At 40.5% G+C, this 27,307-nt stretch overlaps 2 protein-coding genes across 3 annotated transcripts in view; one reads left to right on the forward strand and one right to left on the reverse strand.

Moving 5' to 3' along the window:
- The window catches only part of LOC110974783 (A disintegrin and metalloproteinase with thrombospondin motifs 16-like), an 81,449-nt gene extending 72,841 nt beyond the window's left edge, over window positions 1-8,608 (reverse strand). Inside the window, exons 1-3 of one of the 2 annotated variants that reach the window (XM_087137667.1) lie at window positions 7,750-8,608; window positions 6,212-6,284; window positions 1,148-1,473 (exon numbers count right to left, since the gene is read on the reverse strand). In XM_087137667.1, the coding sequence (XP_086993793.1) occupies window positions 1,148-1,473; window positions 6,212-6,284; window positions 7,750-7,938 (588 nt within the window). In that variant the 5' untranslated portion in view covers window positions 7,939-8,608. The remainder of the gene's footprint in view (window positions 1-1,147; window positions 1,474-6,211; window positions 6,285-7,749) is intronic. The other variant, XM_022226656.2, reaches the window with a different exon arrangement.
- Window positions 8,609-14,910: 6,302 nt separating this feature from the next.
- Window positions 14,911-25,753, forward strand: LOC110974777 (vesicle-associated membrane protein-associated protein A-like). Its single transcript, XM_022226644.2, has 6 exons — window positions 14,911-15,179; window positions 17,926-18,078; window positions 19,007-19,110; window positions 20,288-20,380; window positions 21,042-21,185; window positions 21,922-25,753. The coding sequence occupies exons 1-6, from the start codon at window positions 15,122-15,124 to the stop codon at window positions 22,072-22,074; spliced, it is 705 nt and encodes a 234-aa protein (XP_022082336.1). The 5' UTR covers window positions 14,911-15,121; the 3' UTR covers window positions 22,075-25,753.
- The last annotated feature ends 1,554 nt before the right edge of the window (window positions 25,754-27,307 follow it).

A 27,307-nucleotide genomic window follows, 5' to 3' on the forward strand; every position in this document is an offset into this window, starting at 1 on the left:
ACCGACAACTGCAGGCCTGCATGTACGTACAATGGTACAGGTCAATAACCTGCCAGTTTGGGTGCCCTTACTTCAGGAGAAGGGGGTAATCTCAACTAGAACTACAGGTACAAGCAGCTGAGATTTGTTGGACAGGGCAGTTGATTGGAGTTTGTGTGTTTTTAGCTCTATGGTTGTTCAGTGTGGCTGAGGGTACATATACATGTACATGTAGGTACACTAGGGTAGGGTTTGGAAGTATGTCGGGGTTGAAATTTGGTGGAGTGGGAAAGGTTTGATTGGGGGAAAGTACATGTGAGGGTAAAAGGATAGGACAGGGATAGAGATAAAATCCTTGGCTCGGATGTGGCACGGACGGTGACGGAAAGATTTGGGCAAAAGTTGGTGACTGCGTAAATAGCAGTTAAGCTCCGTAACCCAAACTGCTGTACATCTAGGGCAACTTGCAAAATCCTGAAGCTCACCAAAAGAAGTTTCAATATTGCATGTACTTTTTTCAATGTCATGAATTTACTTTAAAGCTCTCACTTTCAGTGCCTGTTGCAAGTTCACAAGTTGGCTGGACACCATATGTGATATGACACCCCCACTGGGAGAGCATGTCGAATATCTACGTGGAAACAACACAACCAAACACCCCATGGCTCTCATGCCTTTTTATTGCCACTTTTCAAGAAATGGAGGCACTTCTTTCAGATTTCTTCTGGGGGTAATGAAAGAACTTCCTCCATGTTGTATTTTGTTCACTTTATGACCAGATGGAAAAATTTACCAAGGAGAAAAAAAATACCATAGTCTTCCTTTTACTTCGTTACAAGATTCTGAATCTGATTCTGATTCAACTGTTACTGTTAAATTTACTTTTCTTTCATTTATTAAAACTTCTTGCTCAACAAACAAGTAGAGTATAAGTTTTCCACAGTTTTTGATTATTTCCAGTTTTCTTAATGCTTTGTGTCATATTTCAAGATTTTTACACTTGTTTTAGCTAGCTACACGTATTAATTCATGGATAACAAACCTATGGCTATGACTAAAAGTAGTAAATTAATTTTGTCTCTGACTACAGATGCTTAGTGTAGCAGCCCAATCACATCTGAAAAAACATTTTAACATTTCTTGTTATCAACATGTATGTGGTACTTACCAAACCATCACACAAACTGACGGCTATTGTTGAGCTGGCTTGAGACCTGAGTGTTCCCTCGTAGTGGCAGTTATCCACTTCTGGGATGTAGTCCTTTTGCTTCACTTTGCCATTTGCGAGCCACTGAACAGAGAATCCAGGGGCTAACAGAGCCTGGTTAGCGGACAGTTCCAGGTGAAAATCTTGGCCATACCCACTGAACTTGTAATGGACAGTGGCTGGCAGGGATGGAATATCGGCACCACGCCGTCTTCTAGCGGGATGCAGAATGTGAGACACAAATAGTCCATTGGAGTCCGCCTGGTAGGGAAGTACTATCTCATAACCTGATGGGGAGAAGTTTTGTTTAAAAGTTGTTGAGCAAAATATCACAAAAAAAGATGATCATGAACCAAGCCACATTGGGAAACTGGCCGAGTTCTCCTTTTCAATGGACATTTGGGTTGAGCAAATAAGTTGGCTGTAGTGGAATTGAAAACGTGGCTGCAGCAGAATTCCAAGCTATGACCTCAGATGGTTTGGTATCTCACGCTAATTCAACACTCTACAGGGCAAGTGGAAGGTGTGCATTCTACCCTACCCTATGATTTTTACACACTGGGTGCCTTTGTAAATGGGCTGAGGTGTAGCTAGTTATTCTTCCTGCAGAGTAAGGTGCTTTGCAGCAGAACCAGACTCCGAAAATGCTGACAGCTTGTGGTGGCCGAGATATAAAAAGACTGAGCTGACACAGGGAAGAAGGAAATGGTTGACCAGTCCATCCGAACCACAAACTGCTCTTCAAAGCAGAACATGCTATTCAGCAACTCCTCATTATGTACCAGTACATTGTGCCTTAACTAAGAGGCATCCATATAGAAACTCTTCCAAAGTACATGTACCAAGATATTTTGATACAAACTTACTTGCACTGATGTTCCCAAACAATCGTGGACGTTAAACAAAAGAATTAATGACCATCCACGATTCGCGATATGTCCATGATTGCCAAATGTGTACAAAAATATTGGAGGCCTTCCAAAAAAGTTAAAGTATGAACAAAAGAGGACAATAGGAATGTCCATGATTGCCCCCCAAAAAACATGTTTACATGAGTGTGTGCTTAACTTTAACAGCCTAAGCACAATTGGATTTCATTTTTGAAAGTTAAATGCTATTCACTTTGCACAATAGACAGGTTTCCAGCTATTACACAAGAGGGCCTTAAGGTGCATACATGTACAGATAAGTCAGCCAGCTGTCACACACATTGGCCTACATACATGTACATGTAGTATGATTACAAGACACTGCATGTATGACTCAGATAGTTTTACACTCATTTAGTGCATCAGTGGACCTTGAAATTTTATACCCACACAAAAATCAGTGTGCGAATCCAATGGACCCTCCCGCAGAAATATAATGGTTAGTGTTCAAATGACAAAATTAACCCATTTGACCTCGTTCGGCCACATAAACGCTCTTGCACCTACATGCAGCACTAGACTTTGAGCAAGACTTAACTGTTTCTTATCACCAGCACTGAGGTCAGTGTCTCCTGCTAATCACAACAGCCACCAATCTATGCTTGGTGACCAAAAAGGGTAATAAACTTTGCATGTTTCACTTCAAAATTTCCCTGACAGTGACAGAGCTGTATGTGTACTACTCTTTCTAAAATGCCTGCCCTCCATGGTTTACAGAAATATCACACTTTGCTGATGTCAGATATCACCTGCAAATGTTGCACCTGCTGTGTGAGACTCTTTAAAACTTCGTGAATGATTTTTTTGTTTTGAACTGAAGGCCAGCCATAGGTTTATCACTGTCAGCCATAGGCAGGCAAAAGTACAGGTACAACTGTGATATAATAGGAAGAGCACACCTTCAATAGAGGTTTCCATGACATTTTATATTTATTGTATTTGCCCCTTGCGATTTACAGTTCTGCCTGGTAATACTTATTGGTTCTTTGAGTTTTTGGTCAATGCCTAGAGACGTTGTTTAACCAGCTCTCATATACCACCTTTTGTCTCTGCTGGTGTACTTCTTAGCAATCAGTAGCCGTGCAAATACCGATACATGGATTAAAATATATTCTGACACTATCTGTCTGATAGCAAAGCTCTCCCTAAACATGGTGAGATGCTAACTGCATGAGATACAGAGCAGTACAAACATCAGCAGTCGCGTATTTAAAGAAGATAGCAAACATGCAGGGCAATCCTGACAAGAAATGGATGTGTAGGATGCCATTCTGGAGTTTGTTGTTACGAAGGGTGTAATATACATGTAACTTTTAAAATAAGGATGAAACTGACCAATGTAATGTATGTGGCAAAAGATGTTGGCAATTTTTTAAATGAAGTGTTTCTCTGTCCCCCTTGGGTGTTTCAAGAAATCATGTTCACTGCTAGGGTTTTCAAAGGTTGTGCACAACAGTTAGGTCAACCGAAATACCCTGTGTACGTGTAATCCAAAAACTAACATGAGGTCTTAGTCATAGGAAATATTGCGATGTGTGTTAGACTCAACACTTCATCGTGAGAACTAGGTTCATATGGTTGGTGGGTAATACAGTCCAAATGTAACCCAGCTTAACAAAATGAGTCATTAAGCCATGAGCCCCTGTTGAGTATGTACATGTACAATACCTTTGAAAGAACCTTGTTCAACTGAAATCACTGGGAACCCTCAACTTTTTCATCAATTTTCATCAAGATTCCAAAAGTGAGCAGTACATCCAAACAAAGAAATCAGTCTGCTCTTTCTTCTACAAACTGAATAAAAAATTACTGAAAAAAAATGGTCTTACGACTCCATTTGTTGGATGCGGTCACAACTGCATAGCACCACCCACTTACCACGTTCATCAGCATGTGCACACACTACAGGGCCTGGCTAGTGGCACTCGCTGAATGTTTGTTATATTATAATTGGCCAGTTGGTGTTTTGAGTTACAGAATGCCAGGTGGCCTCCGCGATTTAAAGCCATGCGTTCATGCAGGATAGCCGTGTTTCCTCAAAGGATAATTGCTTGCAGTTGATTCTGAATGGATGCACTTTAAAAACCCAACAGGTATGGGTACTAGTATATAAGATTAGCCCCTAATCCTCATCCTGCACTACTGAAATATTTTGTCTAATATTTCTGCTTCAGAAAACAGTTGAGCTCCAGTAATTTGTAGAAAGAATACAGGAAGTTGCACCCAGACGAAGATATACACATGCCCCTATAACAAACGGCATTAGGTTGAGTAAAAGGACCCCCAACAAAGCAAGATTCTTATCCAGAATTTTTAATGGGAGTCTTTTTTAGCTAGCAGATTTTTCAGATGGCCTTTTGCTGACTCTTTAGTTTTTACTTCATTTAACAAGCATCAAACTTGCATTTGTCCCACCTCCCTTCAAAAAGAGAAAACTGGATAACAAAAAAAGGAGGTGTCTATAGGTAGGGATGGGAAACTACATTATTTTATTTACACGGTCTTATCTGAAAGGAAAGACACACTTAATGAACATTAAAAAGATGGCTGTAAAAATGTGCATGTATTCACAGTATGTTGACTAATCACAACATCAGATTACAAAGCGATAATGAATGAAGCTTTTATGTGGTGCTCTTTCATTGCACCGACATCTCAAAATGCTTAAAACATGTACAACAACCCTACTTATCAGGCATTTACTTGGCAGCTGGTATTTTTGCACCGTCTATAGGCCCCCACAGCTCAGATGCCACTTTCACAACCGGCTGGGTGGAGTGAGAGGCAAGTCTGGATAAAATGACTTGCGCAAGGTCACAATATGTTGGCTGGATTCGAACCTCCGACCTCTCACTTAAAGTCACAAATCCAAACCAGTAGACCACACACCACCCCCATACACTGGTGACAACTTGTACCAGCTGTTGAGCAAAATAATTGGCCCTTTGATGGGCTCCATGTTGCATTTGTAATGCTATAATGACCATTTGGGACCAGTGTTCAAACACTCAAATTGATGCATGACACTACTCACAGTAAACTACATGTACAATGTTTTCGATCAAATGATTATGACTGTTGACCTTATGCTTAAAGGCCATGGCTATGTTTGGGCATGAACGGTTGATCAGCCCACCAGAATTGTTACATGTACATGTATCACTGTCGGTCGATCTTGTCCGATATCTGTAACTTTACCGGAAGCAGGTTTACCTTTTTTAGCACAATCTTTCACAACTATGACTTAGAACAGCTACGTGAAGGTGAACCAGCTGACAAATTATGCAGCAAAGTTGACAGATTTTACAGAGATCAAGCGATCGCACAGATCAACAGACTGTGCTTAAGAGCAACATGTACATTTATTATTGTATTGTGAACTGTTTTCCCAACTTTCTCACCTCCTGTATTTCCAGTTTCAGCGAGCAACTGAAGCAAGCAGAGGTCACACAGAGCTGACCTTGTTTTTGACAAACTGCTACTTTTTTACTTGTCTTGGACTGTACTGCCACTTTGATTCATATGATTGAATGTCCAACACATTTTATATTATTATTATTCAAGTGCAGATCATCACAATAATAATTCCTTGACCAACTCAGGATGGAATGCATTGACAGATACTTTTTTCCAGATTTTAAAACACAAACCGGTACATTAATTCTTTGTTTTCACACAAAATGTCCCAAAAGATTCAAGGAAACAGATATCTGTTTACAGTTTTCAAGGCAGCTATGGACAAATAGCATTGAAATTTCATAGCATTTATTATGTTAATTCCTGCAAACATTTCCACTGGGCATACACAAACAGGGTTGCTTTCTGTTTTTCCGACTGAATAAAAAACATAGGAAATCCATCAATTTGAATCAAGGTTTAGCATCTAACTTCACATGTAGAGTCGGTGTACTGTACATTATGTACATCACTGAGCACAATGAACGGGAGAACCGGCACACTCCATTTGAAGTGGGTTTCCGGCCGGATGCACTAAAGATTTTATGTTGGCCCAACAAGGATCACAATGACAGGAGCCACTCAACTGTGCTTCACGCATTGAAAGGTGACGCATCAGTAACACTGGAAGTAGGGTTACCTTTGTATGTCTTGTGCTCTTCCAACTGTTGCAGAGTGCTGAGCGGATGGCTTGATAATTTCGAGGCATTTTCCTGAAAACACAAAACGAAACACAGCCATTCCAAAACAGTCCTGGGGTGACATGAAGCGACAAAGGGTTTTGAAACTTAAACTTGGACAACAATTTGCCAGTAGTGAGGAATGCATAATTTTAAACGCACAGTTCTGCCCTTTAAATTTGAATTTAAAAAAACAGTATCGAACCTTCCGTCTGCCTAAAGCAGTGTATCTATCAATAGGCCTTAAGAATAAATTGCATGGACGGCACCAATAACTGCAAAATAATTTAATTTACTACCCTTTCAAATTTACAAGAGGTAGAGAGAGGTTTCTAAAAAAAAACCTTGCTAAAAAATACTGTACCTGAATGGATAAAAAGAAGGCAGGAAAAAGTGCTATCAATGGATGATAATGACTCAATGCAACCTTCTTGATGTCACTCCCCCTGGAGGGTTTGAGCTCTCAATACGAGCTGCTGCCAACAATAGAAGAAGTTACATCAAGCCCGTAATTCAAACGCCAGCTCCGACAATACGGCCATTGTTACCGACAAAACACCCGGGGCTATTCTTTTCAGGAGTACCAGGCCTACTATGCTCGCCCGTGCCCTATTTTTCTGTTCGCCGTAACACTTTTTTTTTCCACTTCTAATGCAAAGTGCCCCAACAATTGAAAAAAAAAAAGGACTCGGAGTATAACTTAAATAACAACTGAATTTCTATCGCTTTGTTTGTTTCTACTGTCTGAAATTTAGTCTTGACTGGAAAAGGAACTTCAAGCACTTGTGTCATAAGCTACCTCAATGCAAAACCTCCCAGTACGGGTCTCCAAACCACTCAAGCATACTGGTCAAACTGCTGCTTTTAACAGCAAGACACTGCAGCTACCACAATCAATGACAGATGCCACAACATTACTGGGGAGTCTGTCTAAACCCTATATGACCTCACATAAAAAAACCCACGAGATGGCTGTGTTTGGCCTTAAAGGCTGGATTGGCAAGATTTTGAAGAATTGAAAATGACAAACTAATTATCGACTGATTTACACTACAAGGTTGTTCTGTCCCTTTTGGTTTCAATTGTCCTCCTTGATGTGGTTCGTGCAGATATTTTTCTTCACTAAATTTGGAGAAATTGGCTGGTACTATCATGACTGTACATTGCCTCAAAGAACTAATCACAGAGGGGGGTGGAAAATCAACCCAAGGTTAATCTCAAGTTCACACAACACCCCCCCCCCAAAATATCCATACACACACTCAGAAAAGTCATTATTGACACTGTGTATGCAGTGCATTTAAAGACCAAGGTAAATATATGACTAGCAAGTTTCAAGGTGACTAGGTTTTGTCAGTTTTCACACCTACAGTGATATGTTTAATTCTAAAGCAAACAAACAAACGCTGGTTTGAAATCTAATTAGCCCACAGACCCACTTCCAAAACTTTACTCTTTAGAAGTTTAGAGCAGGTTTACCATGTGTGCCAATGCTTACCTGGATGTGATTCTGTTCTGAACACAATGAATCAGCGAAGTACAGTAAGAAATAAATGCTGAAGACGATGTACTTGAACTCCATTCTGGTTTCACTTTTAGTTCTCCTGGTCCTCCATGGACGAGACGATGCAAGAGGAATTCCACCCGTGTATCGGAGAGGGGTTTTGACCATTGTTTCTCCTAGCATCAAGTCGCAGCCGCATCTGGGGCATTTAATCTTGACTAAAGAAGAGTCATCGCTAGCTCTTCATCATAAAGAGCGGCCAGCAACTTTTGCAGGCAGCATTAAGGTTAATAAGATTGAGATGAGATGTGATGAGGTTCGTCTGACAGTTGGCTCCAATGTCCCAGTTTTCAGACCATTTGGCGAGACAGCGCGCCGTACAAAGGCGACCCAGGCAACCCGATCTTGGCACCCAACACGCCGGAAACGTACGACTCCTGATGAACGCACAGCCAAGTTGACAAGGCTTGCTTGGACCCCAGCTGAGCTTCTAGTCACACAGGGCAGATCCTTTCATTCAGCCAGTGCGAGTCTCAATACCAGCACAATACCAAGTTAATAAAGCGACTTGTTTACTGTGCACCTTAAGCACATTTATTGCTGGAGCCTAGCATCGGACGGTGCACCTCGCTCCAAAATGGATCAGCTCCTAACTGGGGGCTTCTTTCGATCAACCCTCCCGATCATAAAATTTCTACAAGTACATGTATATATGAATACATCCGGACCCCGCCACCCCGGCTCCACTCGTATCGAAGTTTTATGACCGAGTGCTACTGGCTGCAGAACTTATAAAGTCTGATCGTGACAGTCAGCTGGATGGATTGAGTAGACTCAACACAAACACGAAAGTGCGCGCCACACAGCAGGAGCACCGTCAGTCACATGAACCTAAGCTGCGGTCTAATTGAGGCTGTGGTTTCGGTTTAGATCCCTTGACTTTGGAAAACAGGCTACTGGCTTATTAGTTCAATTTTTAATGAGAATATATAAAACAAGCTTCAAATGAAAGATGTTGTTTGTGAAAATCACTAAAGTTCAAAGAGCAACAGATAATTTTTGATGGAATCAGAAGTGTGCGGAGAAGCCACTGTTTTTTAAAGTCGATGTTTAAAAAATTGTTTCCCAGTAATGAGGGCGCTGTTATAAGCGCCACTCCCGGTCTTCTGGTCCAGAGACATTGTCATGCAAGTGCGCACTCGATCGCCGAAACTTGTTTTCGAAATAAATAAAACCGTGCAAACAGGATAATACGTGTCACCTTGGCATCCAACATTACAGGTGTTTGAAGTCTGATAAATGCCACAGAGCTTCACTTTTACAATTCTTTCTCTAGCTTATTTTAAGAAATCCAGTGAAAGGTTCTGATACCTAGCAAATTAAACTTGATGGCTGAAATCGGCGGTGGGGACGACGCACGCACATTGAACACTGTCTGATTCTTGCCGTATCCAGTTGTTTATTGCACAGAATTGGATGTCTGATGTGCACATTTCATCTCCATATTAACCCCAGCAATTTCACTTTCTGTCAGACTCCTCTATTTTGCCACGATAACGTTTGACCATGGCAAAAAAAGAAACTGGTTTCAAAACATGTCTGGAACATATTGCAGTATTACTCTTCGCGTGTTTGAGATTTTTCTCCTTTTTTCCCATTCGACATTTTTTTCGTATCTTAAAATGTGTACGAGTTTAGTTTAGTTTAGTTTAGTTTAGTTTAGTTTAGTTTAGTTTAGTTTAGTTTAGTTTAGTTTAGTTTAGTTTAGTTTAGTTTAGTTTAGTTTAGTTTAGTTTAGTTTAGTTTAGTTTAGTTTAGTTTAGTTTAGTTTAGTTTAGTTTAGTTTAGTTTAGTTTAGTTTAGTTTAGTTTAGTTTAGTTTAGTTTAGTTTAGTTTAGTTTAGTTTAGTTTAGTTTAGTTTAGTTTAGTTTAGTTTAGTTTAGTTTAGTTTAGTTTAGTTTAGTTTAGTTTAGTTTAGTTTAGTTTAGTTTAGTTTAGTTTAGTTTAGTTTAGTTTAGTTTAGTTTAGTTTAGTTTAGTTTCTTGATATCCGAATTAATTTCTTGATGTCCGAATGGAGTTTAATAATTATTGTGAAGGTTATTCGTTCAAAACATTGCCTCCAGATTTCCTCCGAATTTGTCTTTTTTGGGTGCAATTTTAAGTAGGTGACAGAGTGGCTGAGATGTAGGTTAGGTCAAAGTTATGGCCAAACGGGTATACTGAATGTATGTTTATGTGGCGTTACTTTAGAAAGAAATGTTAATGATTTTTGCATATTAATTGCATATTTAAGGTTTGATCATCAAGCCACTGCAACACACCCTTCAAAATCGTCTTCCTGTATAGAATAATGAGAAATTATGTGTGGCCTTGAATACATATACATACAAATCGTTAAAAACATACATTTACATACACATATAAATGATTACACACAAAATGTAGGGCATTTGAAAAACAATTTGAAAACATTTAGTTACTATATTAATATGCAAATAACAGCGTGTAAACCACTCACAACTGAAAGATAGTTGGATAATTATTTAACATTAATTCAGAAGTTGTACGGATTTGAGGAAGAAAACTTAAGTCTAGTGCGGGTAGGCCTACTTCTATACACACAGTATAAATTATTCATACCCTATGTGGAAATGGAGGACTGAGAACTTTTGGTTTCATTCCATTTTATTTGTGGTAGAATACAAAGCAATGCAACAATGTTGGTTTCTTTATTGTCAACTTAAAGGTTACATAATCAACATTTCTGGTTTTTATGCATGTCCGTAAGTATTCATACCCCATAACTGATTAAGAAATTCAGGCTTTTGTTGGTGTCTGAAAAAGTGGTTATCGGTTTGAATGTCATCCCAAAATTTTCACTACTCTTATGCAATCATTTAAGCTGTGTTGCAATAAATTTGCCTAAATTCAGTGGAGTCAGCGTTTTCATTCTCACTTCATGATCAGCAGCACAACCATTGACATGGCAAAGAAGAAAGAACTGAGTGAAGATCTTCGGCTGCGCATTGTCAATGGTCACAAGGATGGCAAAGGCTATCAAGCTATTTCAAAGCAATGTCAGGTTCCAGTGGCAACAGTACAAAGCATAATCAACAAGTACAAGGAGTTTCACACCGTAAAGCATCTCAAGGGGCGTAGTCAGAAGCCAAAAGATGACGCCAAGACTGGCCCGAAAAGTTGTGCGAGAGGCATCCTGGGGCTACCGAGCCAAATTTGAGTGACTCTGGGACCAACATATCAAGGCAAACACTCCAGCGGACATTGCACAATGGGGGCCTCTGTGGATGCCAGCCAAGGAAGACTCCACTTCTACAGCCCAGGCATGTAAAAGCCCATTTAGCCTTTGCAAAAAGCACATATTGACATAAATCCAGGCTTTTGGTTATCAATGCTACGGTCTGATGAGACAAAAATGGAGCTTTTTGAAAACAGGATGTGGCATTCGTTTGGAGGGGGAAACGTGAAGCGTTCAAACCGACGAACACGGTCCCAACAGTCAAGCACGGTGGCAGGAGCATCATGCTTTGGGGATGTTTCTCCGCCTGCAGTGGGCCCAGCAATCTCGTCAAAATAAATGACATCCTAAAAAGGAGCAATACGTCGAGATATTGGAGCAAAATATCAAACAGTCGGGAGAGAAACTTGACCTGGGGCAGCAGTGGATATTCCAACAGGACAACGACCCAAACACACGGCGAAACAAGAAATGGTTCAAGGAGAACGATGTGAATGTTTTGGACTGGCCAATTCATATCCCAGATCTGAACCCAATAGAAAATCTGTGGAAAGAGCTTAAGGCTTGAGTTCAGCAAGAAGACCCTCTAACCTCATGGACTTGGAGACCTTCGCAAAAGAGGAGTGGGCGTAAATTCCTATTGAGGTCTGCAGGAACTTGATCAGCAACTATCAGAACCGTTTGGAGGCTGTTATTGCAAACAAAGGCTATGCCACTGGTCATGGGGTATGAATACTAATGGACATGCATAAAAACCAAAAATGTTGATTTAAGTCGACAATAAAGAAACCAAAATTGCTGCATTGCTTTGTATTCTATACCATAAATAAAATGGAATAAAACCAAAGTGTTCTCAGTCTCCATTTTTGGGGCTTAACTGTAAATGATCGACAGTGTTTTCCATACGGAAATTTATGATTGTGTGCCGATACATATTGGTCGTCACAAGCAATGGCCTTTTTTGTACCACTCGCCTTTCGCACAAATCACTCATACCCTGCTGCCTTTCAGTTTCACCCACAATCTTCCCGCCTAAGTTAACAACCTTGTTTAGCACATTTTTCTACCCGTAAGCTTAGTCCACCGTACCAGCACATACAGGAAAATGTCAAAACAGACTCAATAAAACAGCAATAAAAGGACTGAAAAATATCTTTGTTGACATGAAATGATTTCAGCTTCCTTGGGCAATAAAGGCGAGACTGGCATCTAGAATGGATATGATCATTGGAGTTAAAATTGTCATCTGTTAATCTGTCATCCAGAATAGTGCCCGAATACCTGTACTCATTGACACGTTCTATTTCCTCATTTATAAACAAATCGGGCAGAGGCAATAATTTCTTTCGGAATCAACTATATCATTATTTTCTTTTGTTTTACATTAAGGTTAAGACAGTTGTTGTCAAACTAATCCTTGAACCTAGCAACTTCCCTATGGTAGATTTTGCCAGAGTTGGAAAAATCAAGAAGGGCAGCGTCGCCAGAATATTTAGTGAGATGTACTGAATCACTTCCTCTACAATCATCGGTATAGATTGTGACCAAGAGGAGGGGGGGGCTTTACCTTCAGAAGAACCATGTGAACTAAATCCTGGGGATTTGAGCAAATTGATAGCGAACAAACTGAGTTTGATTTAAAAGAAAGTCAAGTATCCAAAGGATCAACCTCGGGGCTATATTCACAGCTGGTACCTTGGCTACAAGAAGGCGTGATTTGGTGGTATTGAAAGTCGATGAGAAGTCCACAAAAAGAATGCGAACAAAATAAGCAGTTTTTTCTCGGTGCGTAGGCGCATAATGTAGAAGTGTCAGTGTGGCGTCACCATCTATTTCCCTTAAATGTAACTAGAAGCTGATCAGAATTGTTAAGATATTTCTTTCAAAGCATTTCGTCAAAATGGATGTCATTCGGTAGTCATTCAAAGATGACGGACTGCGAATCTTTGGACCGGTACAAATAGCAGCAATTTTCCTAAGGGAGGGAGCAGTACAAGATTTAAAGGACCAATTAAAAACCGGGAAAGTACAACATGAGATTTCTCCGCAAGCATGCGACCGTTTTAAAAGGCATTCCGTTTCAGACGTCCGACATCAGACTACTCTTGCTCATTTTGTCCGTTTTAAGAGCCATGGGGGGGGAGCAAGCCCCCTCAACTCCCTTAGATGTTACAAGCACCCACAATGCGGAATCCTTTCTTGTCTTATATTTTACAAGTTTTACACAAAAGCCATGCTCGAAGAAGAATTTGTTAATATTTTCTCGATTTAAAAAGCTGTTCCACGATGAAATCACCGTGTCCTTTGTAGAATTAACAACTAAACTACTGTTTCGTAGGCTTTGAAGACTTGGACTCTTTCGCCAACTGCCTACTGGTATCTTGTGAAAACGACCTTGAATTAAACACATTTGGCAAAAACGACTGTTTCTTTAATTACTAAGTGATTGATATATTTTGCTTTGTTTCGTCGATTTTTTGATTTGCATAATTTGATGCAGGAGTGCATTCTTCATTATAATTCAGATAGGGATGGCATCCGATTTCAGTTCGATTTAAATTAAGTCAAAACCTACATATTTCTCAATTAATTATTTTACTATAGGCCTCTATTACTTTCTGGCTTTACCAACACGCTGTCTGTATGTGAGCAAAATTTCAACAGCTGTCTTTGAACCGAAAGCCAAGTTGTATCCTCGGAATAATCTTTCACAAGGCTGCCTATCCTTGAACTACTCGTAGCCAACTTCTCTTGAACCGGTGGATAGAATACCCATCCATCAAGCAACAGGTGCGCCACAATTCGGCAGAATACTGACGGCGAGGCTTCCGAGTACCTGTTAGCTGCACGTTTAGATTAATTGACAAGGCGCCTGTCGCAGTTTCGCTCACATGACCAGTCATGCATCGAAAAAAAAACAACGAATAATTAACTGAAAAAATAGAAACAAAATGCGTATGTGGATGTTTTAATTAATTTTTGTTTCAACTAGATTTAAACTAACGTCGAATAAAAACCTATTAATACAGTTAAATATTATTCTCATCGGAAAGATACACCTGCAAGACTTTTCAATAGTTCTTCGTAGACCAGTGGATATGGGATGTGTTACTGTTAGGAATAGTCAAATGCTATGTTGATGCATTCATTTGAATTGTCACGTGACATGACCTTAAAATGTACACATTCGTCACAGGCTGAATTCTCCGGAGCTAGCTTTAGGCCTAGCGCCTACATAAGCGATATGAAAGCAAGTAGGCCTACGTTTATGAATAGGGACAAGATCATCATTAAAGCATATAATGATATCATTGCAGGCAACGTGTTCATGTTTAGCTTGACACTGCTACTCTACACAAGCTAATATACTACGGAGGGGCAGATCCGGGAATTTTTCTGGGGGAAGGGTGGTCAGGCCGGTTTTTTTTTTTTTTGGTCTCCTTTTTGGGGACAAGCAGAAACGATGATGAAACATCACATATGACATACATTGTTTACATTGTATTGGGCATTTAATTTAGTTATTTTTTAGTATTATTTTCTCCATTTTTATTTTTTTTTAACTAAAGAAATCGTCAATGATTTGCCCCCCTAATGGATTTCATGGGTCCGCCCACACACGACATAACCTCCAAAGTGGAAGAATTTTTCTTAAGTCAGCAACATATTTCACAAGATTTCAAAAAATTTCAACCCCGAGGCTTTTTATTGATTATACTTTTTCTTCAATTATTATTGTTATTTTCTGTACCGGCCAGGCCTTCTTCCGGCACCCGAAGCCGTTGAGTAGAAGAACGCCCTCACTAGTTTCTAGTGGTATATTTTAGTCAGGAGACTTTCACTTGGCATGCAGTTACCAATTAGATTAGATTAGGGTACCATGAAATAGTGCATTGACCTAAAACGTAGTGGCTGTACTTTGGTAAATGCGGTAGAGTCCCGACTGTCGCATGTTAGGCCAACATTCTTTCTACCAGGTTTCTTTGTGGGATAAAGAAGATATTTTGCCCGTTAGTGTACATTTCAAGTCAAGAGATTGCAACTACATTCACTGTATTGCAAATTGTATATTTAAAAGTAAAGGTCGAACGGCGAATACCGTCACAAAATGTCGAAGTTGGATCAAATACTTGAGATTGATCCTCCAAACGAGTTGAGGTTCAGAGGTAAGAATTCAAAAATAAAGTGCATGCGAGGCCTTTATTTTTTCGTGAATCGGTCACAACTTTTGTTCATTTTAAGCAACCACAATAGAGCCCACATTATTCCAACATGTCAGGATGGGGTCATCAGATTGTATTGACATCACTGAGTACGGATGATGTTGCCTGGGCCTAGGCCCAGTTAGCCCCACTAGTGTAGCACGTACTCTCACTCCCGATCCATCCTTAGCCACACATCCGTATACGCATTTTCGTGTCGGCGTATTGAACATAGCGGCGCACCCACTTATCATCGTGGGCGCAATTTCTTTTGCACACGAACATGATTCTTGACCTTTTTGCTTTCTAAAAACCTTTTATTGAATGATGTCACTCACGTTAATCAGGTATTTTCCAGTCTTTTTGCCTTTATCCATTCAATCTAATGGGCTCGCTCTCTCAGTCGCCATCTTTAAAATAAGGTCGTTGAGCATTACGTCACTTGACCCCTCATCGTCTCGACGGCTGTTCCATGGCAAGACATATGTAATACACGGACTGAGCGATGAGATACTACATGTACCAATAGGCTCTTCCAAAACTTTGGCAGCAGTTTAGGTATTTTGACCTGAATAACGTGAGTGAAATCATTCAATAAATGGTTTTTAGAAAGCAGAAAGGTCAACAATCATGTTTGTGTGCAAAGAAATTGCGCCCACGATGATAAGTGGGTACCCCGGATTGTTCAATATGCCGACGCGAAAATGCGTATACGGATGTGTGGCTAAGGATAGATCGGGAGTGATAGTCTGTGCCATACTAGTGGGGCTAAGGCCCAGTAGGCCTACATGACCTAACATTGGGGGCCTAGCAAGGGCTATTTTTAATGGTTTTGTCTTGCTTGCATTCAAAGGGCTATGTAGGCCTATGCTTAGTCAGATGGTGGTCAGCACACAGGATCTGTACTTTTGAGATGCCATATTCAGGGAGTTTAGCTCGTGTTTGTGAATACAATGAAAACAAGTCCAAATGGAGCAAGTTCAGATTTCATCTTAATTTACTTTCTTGCTAAGACAGCAGAGTCAACCAAAATGACTAGTCTAGCAGCAAGACTTCCCTTTTCTTTTAGCCTAAGGAATGAAGGAAAGTGCTGGCTCTTTTAAACTAGAAATGTTGGGTGCAATTGGCTGATCTACACGATTGACTGATCACTCTGATTCTGTATGAAATCTTCCTCTATACTTTCATTTTTGAACTGGTCTTGCACAACCAGGAATTTGTATGAAAAATACTGATGGTGGAATCGTTGACAAATCGTGCAATAAGATTGAGTGATTGTGCAAAGATCAAGCAATCACACAGATTGACCAATCATGCCCTACACTCGGTGAAGTCTACAGATACAAACCGCTTTTTACCTTAAGAACTGTTGGGTTCAATATTCCACTTCTCTGAGAAGCAAAACAACCAGCCCAACGATCCACCCGCTTATGCGTGGAAAAACGTTTTACTGACATCTCAGTTGAAGCGGCGTGGCATTGCTTTGGAGCACACAGTGCAAAGACAATCTGGTATCTGGGCCAGTGTAATGGAGCTAGGTCTTAGCATGATTTTTGGAGGTACCATTTGTGCCAACTGGACACATTTGTGGATGGGCATAAAATGTAGAGGGGCCCATCTGAATAACTGAGCTGTTAATAGACTGATTGCGCCCAGTAAGTCACGTACAATGTAACCTAGAATGGGTATCAAATATCAACAAACATGGCGTCCCCCATAGCAAAGTGTGTCCTTAGTGTCATTTACCAAGGTTGGTAAAGCACTCAGACTACTGATGTGCTAAGTGCAAAACTGAAAATTGGCTTTGTTTTTGGTAAACAACACTTGAAACACAAATTGCTATGGGAGGATGCCATGTTTGTTGATATTTTATACCCAAGATTGGTTATGTGACGTGGCAGGTGCAATCAGTCTATTGCATTATATGTTGGGGGTCAGTCAGGTTGGCGCTGGGGCATTTTCCTTGCTTGAGTTCAAATCCTGCCCAGGTAGGCATGTGGATTAGATTTTCAGCCCTTAACTGACTTTGTGGGTTTTCCTTGGAGTGTTTTCGGAGGGTTTTCCTCCCACCTCTGAAAGTGGACACCTGCCTCATCTTAGCTGGAGTTGTAATTTATATAAGCTTGTACATTTTGCATTTTTCACACTGTTAATGATGGCCCACTAAAAGTCATCCTAGCAGTTACATGGCTACTGTCAGTAAATAACATTGTAACTTTATCGGCTGTTTTGGAATGTTTCGGAGCATTTTCAGATAAATCCATTTTCCACCTGTTTTGAGGAAAGCAGCTTTTAAAAGAAATAGAGCCATTATTTTGTGCACAAGTAGGGATTGTCTGTTCCATACCTTTGGACCTCTTGAACATTTTAATGGAAAAAGAATTTAAATTGTCCAGTAAACTGTGTTTGTAATATGCATGGTTCCTCCTCCATTTTGAAACTGTCATTTATGAGCTTTTGCATCTAAACTCTTCAAGCTACTCAGTATGACATTTTTAAGAAAACTGGTTTCACATGTGACAGGGACACCTTACCGTTTTCAGCAATGTTTTGAAAAAATGCAGGTTTGGGGCACCAGTTTCCCCACCAAATAAATGGTACATTTAATTTGGAGGTGTGGGTTTTGGAGGTATCCCAATTTTGTTCCAAAACAGTGGACACCTTATTGCAAAAGGCTCATGACATTTTTTCTCTTCGTCCTCTGTTATAGGTCCTTTCACTGAAGTGGTATCCTCTGAACTGAAGCTGAGCAATCCCTCAGAGAAGACGGTTTGTTTCAAGATCAAAACCACAGCCCCTCGGCGGTACTGCGTCAGGCCCAACAGTGGCATCGTCCAGCCAAAGGAGTCTGTCAAAGTCTCGGGTATGCCAGCCCCATAGTGTGTTCACATTTTGCAGCAAAGACCATAAGTGAAATTGGCACGGTCGGAAGGGATGCTCACACTCGGCATCTCTATCCAGCAAGAATTTCCAGTACATATTGATGTCCGGTTTTGTTTACATGTGTGCTTTCCAGTGGGGACTTGATGGACTGCGTCCCACCTGACTGCCATAGGAAAAGCACATATGTAAACAAACCGTGACTTCATTGTGACGTAGGTCTTTTGCAGTCGATGCAGAAGTCTTGACAAAGTGGACAGCGAATCTCTTTCTTGCAAATGTACATAGGCCTCTTAGGAAGAGGAGCCCCACTCCATTACTTATGTTAGGAGTTAGACCCAACAAGTCAAAACAGAAGATACTTGTTACTTCTTCTAGCATTACTTGTATGCACCTCACAGCGGTTCCCAAGACTTTGGCCATTACTGAGACAGCTAAGGCCTAGAGTTGGTAGGCACCTCTACTGTATTGATGAGATTCAAGGCCAGCTCAAGTCAATTTTCTTCAATACTCCTAGCATGGTACCTTCCAAAAACCTCCAAGTTGAGCCTTGCCCATCCTGGGCAAGTACACCTGCTCTGTTCGGCCCTTCAGAGCCCTGCCGTAAATGTATCACACAGTGTAATGTGTCCAGTCAGACCCTTTCAGCTGACAGATTTTGGAGAGTGGAGCCACTGCTCACTGTAAGGACAGGAAAAAGAACACAAGCACAAATATGTGACATCAAATCAATTATTCGCTCTGCGAATTTGCATAAGTTGAAGAACGTTTCAACTCGAGCTTATTTTGCGGCAAATGTTGTGCCTGTGAATTCGCTTTCCCCATGGCATGTCCCCTAAAGTGTGAACTGGCCCGAAGGAGGTTGCTTAGTGAAAGAAGTAATGGTCCGTCTGTGTTTCTTATCTCCACAGTCATGCTACAGCCATTTGAATATGATCCCAATGAGAAAAACAAACATAAGTTCATGGTGCAGTCGCTCATTGCACCGCCCGGCGAAGTCAATCAAGAAGAAGTGGTAAGTTGACCCTGTGTTTACATGGATAAATTCAAAAGTCTCGATGCAGCTCACCGGTGTTTCTGTTGATAACAGTCACACCAGAACCATTCTTGAACCTTAAGAGCTGTCCATACTAATGCTGAAATACCTCAAAGGTTGAACACAGTGGTATGCTCTTCATATCAGCATGAGTGTCTTCGATCTTCACTTTTCTTAACAGCAATCATCTCAGATCTTCCACAGCCCTTGTTGAGCTGTTTCCAGTGGTTGGCCGAGTTGATTAATTTAACCCCCTCAGCATTTTTTCTGGAAGGCTGACTCAACCCGTCAAATTCCAACATCCTTTCGCTGCCGGGTGGGGTGCAATGTACTCAACCTCCAACAGTCACTTGCTGTATCAGTACTCAGCCAACAAACTCCAACAGGCAGTAAACTGTTGAGTTTTGGCTGAGCGGGGATACTTGGTCATATACTTTGTATAAAGAAGGGGAACACAGTGCACTCATCCCTTCAAGATCTAACAACTGCAGAGCTATACAAAATTGTACTTGTTTTGGGAGGGCTCAGATGCAAGGAAAAGACGAGAGAAAGAATGGAGAGTTTTGAAGATTGTGGAGCATTTTTACGAGGGGGGGCAGTTGGAGGATTTTGCAGGATGGAGGCCGCAACTTAGCTTAAAGGCCCAGGACATTAGAGTACAAAGAATGGGCCATTGAGTTGGTACACAATGGTCAATATGTGGAAGATCCATAAAGGTTCATGTCATTTAGTATTTCTGGTATTGAGAGGAGACAATATGAAGAAGTTACAGGTTTGGGTTGGGAGGAAAAGACAGAACACTATTCTGGGTAAGACGTCAAGGAATCATGCAGGGACTGAAAACCCAATCCACATGTGGACTGAGCCAGGAATCGTACCCAGGCTGCAGAAGTGAACGGAAAGGAAATAAGTACTATGCCAACCTGACTTTCCGGTCTAAGGGACGAGGTTTAATTCTGCCCAAATCAAACATTTGAAAGAATTCAACAGGTGCAGCCCAGCCACTTTTACTTTAAGCAGGGCCGGATGTCTTAATTTTTCTAGCGTAAAGAATGCACTGCAGGGCTCTGGATTGGCTCTGGATGGTTGGGATGGTTTAAAGTGTCAAGAAGGGAAGGTTAATTACACCCTGACCTTTTTTCCCCTCTTTATTCAGTGGAAGACACAAGAGAGTAGTGCTCTGATGGACACCAAGCTAAAATGTGTATTTGAGCTGCCCGCCAGTCAAGCCACACAAGCTGCCTCTGTGGTAAGTGATCCCTTCCTTTCTTTCATTTCTTTTGTCTTAACCAGTACCCTTCAGTATGTGAGGAGGTTTATGTCTATCATTTTTGTTCGGTTCCCTGACTTTACAACACTGACGACTCTTGATAAGTCAGAGATCATGTGAGCAACCACTCGTCAGCTCTACATGTCAGAAGTCTTTCCTCGGAAGCTATCGTGAGATGGGTTGGTTACATTTCAATTCTGACACTTTGTGTTATGTGGTGGTAGGAGCTTTGACCTAACTGAAAATTCAGAGATTTCAGGGTTGACGACAAACACAGTAGAAGTTATGTCTTAGTAAAGTCAAGAAAACCTGCTGAATGTTCAGAAAAGTGGACATTTTGGAACAGGAAGAAGCTCCTCCTTGAATGCCCTTAGAAGGGGCGACCAATTCTGATACCTGTTTCTCTTTCTGTGACGCTCCCTAATGACATGCCTAGAGAAATAGCACTGGGGATGTTAGAGGGACCAAATCACCTTGTCATAAAGAGATTTTTTATCATTAAAAGACTTGAAAGCAAAGAAAACCGGCAGAAGTTTAACCAATTTGGTTCCTCAGATGTTGCTTTTCGTAAACAGTACTTTATTACAGCAATGCCCTTTGTATCCGCTGTCGACTGTACATCTTTTGAATGCCCCTGCAGGTAGAACCTGGCAGCGGCGGTAAACCGGCCAAAGCAGAGACTCAAGGGAAGACGGCAGAGAAGGACCTGGAGTCAGTGCTGGAGGAATGTAGGACGCTCAGACAGGAAGTCAGTAATCTGAGGACAGAGAACTCAAGCCTAAGAGTAAGTTTAGGTGCCACTAGCCTTTATTCACTGGTCAGTTTGGAACCAAGAACGAGAAGCACCGCGGCGTGAAGAACTCTTTATAAAATAGTAAAATATTCCCATGCAAATACATCTCATCAGGCCAGTGTTATCTTTTATGGTCCTCGGTGAAGGGAAGTAAGTAAAGTCACTTGTCGCCACTTATCCAGCCGCTGGATTCGAAACTCAGACCCTCAACACTAGTCACAAACCCTATATCTCTTGGTCAAATGGAATCCCAATTGTAGCAAGGAATTCTTTGGTGTGTTTTTTGTTTCCTTTGATAATTTCATTCTCCATTTAAAATACAAGTATTGTTTCAGCAGATCACAAATGTTAACTTTCTCAGTCATTGCCTTGAAGGCAAGGGCGGCAGTTTGACGTTTTTCTCTGGGGAAAGGGTTGAGGGTGGTTGAACCACTTTAAAACAAGGTCCTTAGGACTTCATAAATCAGCTCGTATAATCAGAAATGGAAAACAGACTACTACGACTTTGGACCTACAATTTTCCTGGTTATAAGCAGGATGTTGTACAAACAGTGCTATTAATTCTAGAATTGACATTTACGTTTAGCTTTCATTGGCCTAGTTCTACCCACACTCCTTTGCAACCACAAAAACACGAAAATTTTGCCTTTTAAATCATTGACATAACAGAGCAAGCTGTAATGCATCTGTTTCCTTCCTCCCTCCTTTTGTTTGGATGTTTTTGCAGGACGGGGTGCGACAGCGTAGGGCCGGCGGTGACAGCCAGATGACGTCAGTGCAGCCCTCCATCACGGAGACCCGTGTCAACAACATGCCCTCGGTGGTGGCCCTGGTCGTGGCCATTCTGGTTGGAATCATCATCGGCAAGGTCATCCTGTAAACAAAGAAACAAACAAAGAAAACAAATGCTCATTTACGCCAGCAGGCTAATGGCCCGCAGTCTGTTGAATCTCTCTGCTTTTCATTCGCCGATTCGGGGAAAAAACCAAGACAGGGGACCAATCTGACTGGGGTGGGGTGGGAAATGGGAGGGGAAGAAACTTGTCAGCAGATCACTTGATAAGCAGATAACTTGTGCCAGCGGTTTCCTGTAATTATAACTAAACTCAGCAGATAACACTGCAACACGAGTATTCAGTTGCATGTAAAAAATAATAACTAAAATACCCTGAAGACTCTGGTATATTTCCATATTTGCATTGTGACCCAATACTGTGTCGATGTGATTCAAAGCTCTCCCATGATTGGTGTAAAAAAAAACAACAAAATTTGTGATGAAGCAGGTTGAAATTACATTTGATTTATAAAGAGAAAAAAAAGTAAAATAAGCACGTGCGTCATGTTTATAAAAGGGGAAAATGGATCGGATTTGTTGGTTATTGGTGAAAGTGGTATGCAATATAAACAACATCAATGACTGGTGAAGCACTGGGGTAACTATGTGTCAACTGTCAATTTCCAAATCTGAAAGTTCCGACATTTTTTCTTACAACCAAAAGAAACTGGCTCTCAATTTTGGCCTCACGCTGAACAATTTGATGCATCTGTAGCAGAAAGCAGACTAAATTCACCAAACTGAAGCCAAAGACCCGGAGACGCAGTTTGGAAAACAGGGCATAGTATATTGGGGGGAAAAGGCGGTGATTTGTGAAGACGTAATGCTTTTGAAACTTTTGAATCACTTACACCCCGGGATCGTTTTTTTCTTCTCCATAAAGTGATGCTCTGGAATGTGCGTATGTGGAAAATCTGAGGGACAATACAAGTTAATTTTACGGAAGATTTGTTAAACCTCCTAACTGCACTGATATAAGCTGTCATGAAGTGGAATTCTCAGCCTTTTCACTGTTGTCTTGCCTTCCAAGTTCCTCTGGAATCGACGGGGAGGTTTGGAGGGATTTCTAACAGACTTTGCCAAAGATACAGCTTAGCACTGTATCTCAGGTTGAAACATTAGATACTATAGCAGGAATGCAGTGATGAGTTTTGCACACTGGCAAATCTCCTGGGACTTGGGGAGGTTGTTTGTAATTGTATAAAGGGGTGGCGTGGGTCACTTACTTGTCCTAGGTTTGTGTCCCATTAAAAAAATGTTCTGAAACTCCTCAATTTAATGGTGAGAATGGCTGTGCAGAATGCTACATGGATTCATGGATTTAGCAAAATGATCTCCTCACAGCTGCCAGATCCAACAACTGAATTTGTATTATTAAACAAATCTAGCATAGACCCAAGGGTGCGTCTGGTAAAATGGGCATTTCTTTATGTAAACTTTCTATGGCCTTTCCGAAGGATGAGGCTAAGTGTGGGGGCTTTTTAAAAGGTTTTGGAAGAAAGGCAGGTTGAATTAATGAAAACAAATAGTGTTATCTTTCATTTTGCAAAGACAATTGGGGGAAGAGAGGGCACCAATCCACCTGCGTGTAGGCACCTGACATTATACCCTTCCATAATGGGTTTGGCATCGAGGTACAAAGAAGTCTAAGAAAGTGGGCAGGGGATTCTGTCCTGTTGGATTTCAGTGAATGGAGGATGGCTCCCGGTCAAAATATCCCGTGGGTTTAGGGTCAGTAGTTAATTCTGCAGTCTTTCATCTTTGTACATTTTCTTTTGATTGTTCAAACCCAAAAAACTAAGGCTCGTGTACGTGTACAAGATGGTCAATTGAAAAAGAACTTCATTGTTCAGCCTTTATTGTATAATTGTGTCTCACAGTTCCCCCCCCCCTTCATAGTACAGTTGTGAAGCCTGAAAGCCGTCGTGGAATATGGTAATTTGTGTTAGTTTTTGTGTTACTTCAAACTTCCTGTCATGATGTAATGCAGCTTGCTTTGGATGTGGCCGGTAACATGTGGCGAGTGTGTGGTCACATGGATCCATGTTGGCAGCTTCGTGCTCGAAAAATTTTGTCAACAATATTGCATTTGGAAATTAAATCTGTGAATCGCTGAATTATTTTGTATAGTGCTGTGGGAAAAAAAGGGTCGTGTACTAAACGGGGGAAAAGTTGTTTTTATCCTAACTTTTTTTTGGGGGGGGCTGTTCACATTTGAAACATGCCAAATCTGACTTTCAAAAGCTTGTTAGATATATCAGTCGTCTTTGCCTTATAGTGAGAGCCGCCATTGGACAATGTCCAAGTGCAGACACTATTGTAGACTCTTTGTGAGACATTGATTCCCAAGCCCTGTGGCTCATTTATAATGTACTCAGTTCTCATCCTGGGAAGTAGTTCTGGCGAAATTTTGAAAGTGCTGCCAATTTCAAAATGGTGTATCTCGGCCTGTGTTGTTTCATTACTGGAATGGTGTCCAAGGAGAATATGCTTTGGCAAATTAAGTAAATGTTTGGTGTGTTCAAATAGTGCTGTAGAATTAAAACCACCCAACCCGTCTGCGAAAATCCAAGATTTAAGGCATACTATGTAGGCATTGATGTGTGGAAAATGCAAGACTTTATTATTGTCCTTATCAGACCTTCACTTGCTTACCCAAATGCATCTGGTCTCACTTGTAACGTTGCACGGCTTTAGGTAGGAGAGTTTAGGCACCAATCCCCTATGGAATTACATGTACTCATAATCAAAATATAATAAATCAGAAATAAGTGGATGGGAAAAACAGCGGGAATTGCTACTGAGCAATATTTTCGTAGTGCACACATTTTACAACTTGAAAACAATCTTGGTGATGTATTAACATGTATAAGTATTTCGTAGATGTACAGGACGCCACAACTGGATTGGTAGAAGACATAATTTGCCATTTCTTTTCTCGATGTGAATTTCAGTGTTGTATTGATTGATAGGGAAAAAGGAGGGCAGTATTGAATAGTTGAACCCAGAGCTGTGTTTAGAGAGAGTTGTGACATGAGTGTCGCCATTGCTGGAAACAAACTGTCAGATGTATGCACCTGCGCATTTGAACAGTTGGTACACAGTAGCCACATGTAACACATAATGACCAGCCATTTTGTTTCCAAAATCTGAAGCTGGTACTACTCTTTACTATATACAGATCTGGTCAAGCCATTAATGTTTCCTTGCTTCCCAGCCAAACCAATTTCCTTTTTTTTATAGCATTCATTTAGCCTGATCTAGTATGCGAATGATTCAGTAGCATAACGGGTGGGAAATTCACAAGTGATTCTTTAGAAACTCTGTAGAAGTTCTTTTTTTTTTTTAATCACCACATTTTAACTGGCCGTTCTAAATTTAATTTTGTTCAAATTCATGCATTCATAAATATTATAGGAAAATTTAACTTAGTTTTTTGACTTAATTTGTTAATGACAGTATACAATGAGCAGATGAAACTGTAAGCATTATGAGTTACAGGAATTTCAACCCTGTGAGTTCCTCATGAAAACAAAGAAAAGCATGAAAATGTCAAATACTTGTTTTGCTGAATTTAGCCACATTTACTGATGTAGAGATACTTTTTCAAAGATATATTTAGAAAAGCATGCCTTTCCTTTGAAAATGTGTAAAACTGACAGTAAATGAGTTTGCATTGCAAACGCTTCCATTGTCTGTGATTAAAATAAGTCTGAATCGTTAATTTTTGGATGTTTGAAATTTTGTAAAGTAATGTGAATATACTTTCATTCACTTCTTATTGTGATCAAGTTTAACCAAACTTGTAAATGTACAAAGATCTTACACCTGCAGTTCACGTCTGATGTAGAACATAATCGTAATGAGAGGTATTTAAAATTCATTGACACTGTTTTATTCGCTCTGTGGAGTGATGGTTGAGAGCGCTGTGCAACTTGCTGGCATGGAAACAGCAGCCAGTGCAGTGACCAATCTTGACCTGAAACGTGCACCAAAAAAGGCAGCTCTTAACATCACGTACCGCTAGCTGTTGATTGCTTGACAGGAAGGAAACTAGCGTTGGCATAGAGTTCCTTTATTCCATTGGAGAGGTTGGCATTGCTACTGGTTGAGGGTGCTGTAACACAGAGTCATTCGCCTCTATTTCTTTGTCGAGCAATTTGCTAGACTTTCACAAATTATTGCTGTTGCTCACTTCAGAAACGACACATACCATATAATGTAGGTGCTGAAAACAGTACACATTTGGCACAGAAGCAATTCCTTTGTGGGTTTTTTATGTTCTTTCGGCTGAACGCCCCCTTGTGATTTTGTGGAAATTAAAAAAAAAAAAAATTGGAAACATGCCTAGATAAGAAGAGAGTGTTTTGTTCGTTTGTGTTTCTTGTAGAATACCATATTAACATTTCACAATCAAGCGGCTCACAATTGTTAATCAGGATAAATGCCCAGTGAAATGATTCTTTCTGACAAGCTGTCATTTTGAAGAAATTGAACGAGGCTATTTCCAATGATGCGTCTTCAGACACACTGGAAATTGCAGCTGGTAGTTTGTTTTCACTTCTGTGAAATGCAAGCAAGTGCTAACACAACATGCGCATTGAGTTACTATCATTGACTGGTTCAGTGCACATCATGCAGCTGCATTTGGCTAAATGACTGAGAACCTGTCCCAAATGCTGAATTTGGGTGCAATTCAAAACATGACACGGCAATTTTTGATATGCAATCAAGATACCAGAATATTGTTTTTCTCAGAATACATGTATACAGCATTCACCGAGATGAAACTTCAGGTTAATTGTTGAGTGACCTTTACATTTTGAGCATGTGTTTTGGTCTCAAAGGAAAATAATGCACAGATGATGGACTGTACCCTGAAAACTTAACAGTTTTACCAAACTGTTACAGTCAAGTTATATTTATTTTGTAATATCCCCTTGCCATCCACTGTACATGTTCCCCAGCTGTGTTCACATTTAACCAGATCAATTTTTGGCAGTAAAACTGGTATTTGAAAAGTATCAGACTAAACCAGTGTAATGAAAACAAGGCGGCTACGAGTCCAAAGCTGCCATCGCATTCGTATCAAGAATAGACCACTCTCATTTTGCTTACAAGTTTGCAGAAATATCACCTTATGGTTGGCTTTCGATTTTACCTCAGAATTGTTCAAAATTAACATTTGTCCCGTTAATTTTAAATTGGGTTGTATTTGCATTTAGTATTCACTAGTACATGTATTATTATCTGGCATGCTGATAACTGCGTGGGATTT

Source organism: Acanthaster planci, linkage group LG06 (assembly GCF_054643075.1).
Source record: "Acanthaster planci isolate LZ-2023a linkage group LG06, COTS_SCS, whole genome shotgun sequence".
Lineage (NCBI taxonomy): Eukaryota > Metazoa > Echinodermata > Asteroidea > Valvatida > Acanthasteridae > Acanthaster > Acanthaster planci.

Excerpts from the sequence above, each read along its gene's own strand:
- LOC110974777 (XM_022226644.2), top strand. The coding sequence starts at position 15,122 with ATGTCGAAGTTGGATCAAATACTTGAGATTGATCCTCCAAACGAGTTG. Across the intron at positions 18,079-19,006 it reads GGAGTCTGTCAAAGTCTCGG|TCATGCTACAGCCATTTGAA; the intron begins GTATGCCAGCCC and ends TTATCTCCACAG. Across the intron at positions 21,186-21,921 it reads CAGAGAACTCAAGCCTAAGA|GACGGGGTGCGACAGCGTAG; the intron begins GTAAGTTTAGGT and ends ATGTTTTTGCAG.